This window comes from Mytilus galloprovincialis, chromosome 3 (assembly GCF_965363235.1).
Source record: "Mytilus galloprovincialis chromosome 3, xbMytGall1.hap1.1, whole genome shotgun sequence".
NCBI lineage: Eukaryota > Metazoa > Mollusca > Bivalvia > Mytilida > Mytilidae > Mytilus > Mytilus galloprovincialis.
In genome coordinates this window covers 18,070,308-18,074,337 of record NC_134840.1, presented here as the reverse complement: position 1 = coordinate 18,074,337, position 4,030 = coordinate 18,070,308, and the positions used below count along the sequence as shown (strand labels likewise).

General features: G+C 34.4%; 1 protein-coding gene across 2 annotated transcripts in view; it reads left to right on the top strand.

The window, feature by feature from the left end:
* The first annotated feature begins 101 nt into the window (after positions 1–101).
* The window catches only part of LOC143067311 (bifunctional glutamate/proline--tRNA ligase-like), a 56,166-nt gene continuing 52,237 nt past the window's right edge, over positions 102–4,030 (top strand). For both annotated transcript variants that reach the window (XM_076240462.1, XM_076240461.1), the window contains exons 1-3: positions 102–258; positions 1,993–2,080; positions 3,252–3,351. In XM_076240462.1, coding sequence (XP_076096577.1) covers positions 216–258; positions 1,993–2,080; positions 3,252–3,351 — 231 coding nt within the window. In that variant the 5' untranslated portion in view covers positions 102–215. The remainder of the gene's footprint in view (positions 259–1,992; positions 2,081–3,251; positions 3,352–4,030) is intronic.

Genomic DNA, 4,030 nt, shown 5'->3' with positions numbered 1-4,030 from the left:
AAATTTGCGCGAAGGCAGAAAAGTTATAAAAATAGTAGATACCAGTTCAAATATCGGAAATTTATCATAGTTATTCCGACATATTTTTGTCTTTTCATTATTACTTGTCATTCACGCGTTTTATCAATCTATAAATAAATGACTTTATTAGAGCGTCCAAGTGACTAAACTAGGCTGACGAAACACGCCGGCAAGACAACACAAAGTCTCCAAATATGGCACTTTCTTTTTCTACACCGAAAGATAAACCTGCTATTGGTAAGACTATTTTCTCTGATTTAGCAAATGCCAAAAGAAGGTGGTTGTATGGTCTAAGTACTCTGTATCACTACGACACTACCATGTCAGATTGTCTGGCTGTCGAACACTGACACTGTCACTGTCTGACATTTGAGTCTGAGGTTTGAATCGCGTATGTGGCAGGTGTGTTCGACTCTTGCATATATCTAGATAGTCAATTTTTCTACCAAAAGTCCAAAATTCTCTTTTGCATACAAGATCCGCAATAGATTGGTGGATATTGACCCCTCTAATTATTACAAACCCGGAGATTCAAGGACCAGAGGAGGCCACCGCATACACCAACAGCGCACTCTAAAAGACCAATACAGGTACTCCTTCTTCCCAAGATCAACCAGGGAATGGAACACTCTACCGGAAAAAGCCACAACAGCAGCTACACTAGAAGAGTTCAAGGCCAGCCTTACCTTCCTGCAAGAGGCCTTGACAGGAGCTTCACACACCTAGATCTCCTTTGACCCCAGATGTACATAGTTTTATTTGTAAATAATTTTCCTGTAAATAGTTTTTATTCAGTGAGGAGGGAAGGCCTCATGATTTCACGAGCAAGAGTCATTTATACACTCAAGAAGAGTCCGACTCTGTACTGAAAGAAGAAGAAGAAGAATTATATGACAACACTGCCAATTTTTTCACCAACTCGTCCTGCTTTCTATTTACTCGCCCACTTCTTAAAAAAGTTATTATCTCTGGTTGAATTTACTCCTACCAACTCGTTCTTCTTATGGAAAAGGGTAGTCCAAATCACTATGACCTCCATCTTAATGACTTCTTGAAAGGCTACTTTTTTTCTGTGACGCCTAATCCTAAGTCGTCACAATGCTGAAGCCATTTTTTTGTCTGCATTTTGAGACAGAATTTTAGGCAGAACTTGAGACCTAATTTTGACATGATATCTTCATTAACAATTTTGCAATGATACAAGGTTTCTTTTTGTGTGCATATTGCCGAGAGAGTTTGATCGATTACTGATCGATAACTTCAAGTCATCAATCAAGTACTGATCAAATATGATCGATTAGTGTTTCGATTACCGATCTGATCGATTAGTTAAGTCTGGATATTGGTGCAAAATATATCCAGGAATATCCATAAGAAATGATAAGATAAGCATGATAAGATACAATTCCATTTCAGGTGGGTAAAGTTTTTTAATTTCAAAATGGTTATTCAGGATTTAGATACATGTACAAAAAATGTATGTTACATCCTTCGAATATAAAATATCAAGCTCAGTATAATTTTAGGGACCTGAATTTCTGGAATGTTTCATTTATCATGTTTATCATGTTTATACTACATGTATCTGGAAATTTGATTCTGCCAAATTTTACCACAACAGGGAATAATTTGACACTGAGGCTAATTAAAAAGTGATTCATTTTTGATTGAATTATCAGCTACTGACAAAATAATAATAACTAGGTATTATGATGTGTGATGGCTTTTATGAACAAAAGACAGGTTGATTAAAAAATTGCCAGCTTTCCTGGTATGTTATTCCTTTTTAATCCGACCAGTCTGCAAACAAAATCTATTCAGGCTACTAGTCCATTGGACTAGAATGGACTAGTTAATTTAAAAATTAACCCTCCCCCAAATTCAGAAACAGGACATCTCAGCTGACTTTTCTTATACTGATATATAATATATTCTGCTCTAACAGCTGAGTGATGTTTTGATTTATTTCAGCTGCCTTGTTGACGGCAGAGTTTGTAGTGAAAGCAGGAAAGCCTGTCAAGATCGAGCTTGGAAATAATACATCATTGGTAGTTGATAAGTAAGTTTTTATAGTTGTAACAATTATTTTCTATGTGGAATTGCTTCCATTTGCAGCATTGAGAATCAACTTTGAGACTATCCACATGAAAAGTTATTTATTATTTATACTTTAATCTAATAATAAAATTGAGAATGGAAATGGGAGATGTGTCAAAGAGACAACAACCCGATCAAAGAGCAGATAACAGCTGAAGGCCAGCAATTGGTCTTCAATGCAGCGAGAAAATCCCACACCCATAGGCGTGCTTCAGCTGGCCCCTAAACAAAAATGTATACTAGTTCAGTGATATTGGATAAGTTTTGGTTAGTGATAAGATGTATATAAATGTAAGCCAGACATGAAATTCCTCACAATTTTCATCTGCAGACATTGAGAATCAATTTTGATACAAGGTACGGGACTATCCACATCAAAAATTGTTTATTATATACTTTATTCTAAGTGGTTATTTGTGAAAGAATTATTATAGTATAGATATAAGAATAATGGATGAAAATTCTACTTAAATGATTTGATATATAGATTTTTGTCATTACGTAGAGTTGAAATCCTTATCTAAATTTGGTTGTAAGTATTGGAAAGTAACCATTGGAATCTGCAGGATTGATTAATTTGAGAATTGTTTTAAGTGCAGGTTCTGCTCGAATCCTGATCACAATTAATCTCATAACTAAAATTAAGGTGACAAATTTCAGAAACATAACACATTTTTTGTGATTGCATTGTGGATATTATAAAAGAAGGGATATGGTGGACTTTTTTTAACACAAAATCCCTGTAGACAACCAAAAACCCAAAGCCTGGGGAATAGATGTTTTATTGCTATTCTTCATCTCAAAGTCATAAAGAAGCCTCCATATGGATTAACATGGTTAAAATCTGAACTCACTTCAAGTACAAGACTGACTTATTTTCAAGTAGAATTCTTTGCTTGATTTCAATACAACATGTACATGTGTATTGAGGACTGGCAAAGATGAGTGGTTATATTAACAGTCTTTGTAGGGCAAAATATTTAAAACAAATACAATTTTTTTTTGTCTACATGTAAGTATGTCATTGCAAAATGCAGAAAAAAATTTAAACATAATTCAACAGTACCCTTTGTTTTGACAAAAAATAGCATGATTGAATTTTAAACTTCCAATTAATGATATTAATTTTACAGGAACACTTCTTTCAATACAAACCACTCAATCTGTCGGTTTTTGGCAAGAAGTTTTCCAGAGCTTGGTATTCAAGGAAATACAGCCGTTGAAAAAACTGAGGTAAGTTGTCTCTATTAGAAAAACAATTCTTTCTGTTGTGGAATGTGTGGTTTGGATTTAAATATTGGTTCCTATAAATAAATAAAAGTAATTTAAATAAAGCCATTCTGGGCAATGTAAAATACCCAGCAAGGCATGACTAGGACAAATCCACAATGTTTGTGCATATCATCATCATTATTATTATATTTTAGTAGAGGTTCAAATGTATCTTTTGTTTCAGTAGGAAATCATATCTTCTGCACATTTCCTAAATAGAAAAGAGCACTTTGATTCCCTTTTATTTTTATACGACCGCAAATTTTGAAAAAATTTTCGTCGTATATTGCTATCACGTTGGCGTCGTCGTCGTCGTCCGGCGTCCGAATACTTTTAGTTTTCGCACTCTAACTTTAGTAAAAGTGAATGGAAATCTATGAAATTTTAACACAAGGTTTATGACCACAAAAGGAAGGTTGGTATTGATTTTGGGAGTTTTGGTCCCAACATTTTAGGAATTAGGGGCCAAAAAGGGCCCAAATAAGCATTTTCTTGGTTTTCGCACTATAACTTTAGTTTAAGTTAATAGAAATCTATGAAATTTTGACACAAGGTTTATGACCACAAAAGAACGGTTGGGATTGATTTTGGGAGTTTTGGTCTCAACAGTTTAGGAATTAGGGGCCAAAAAAGGGCCCAA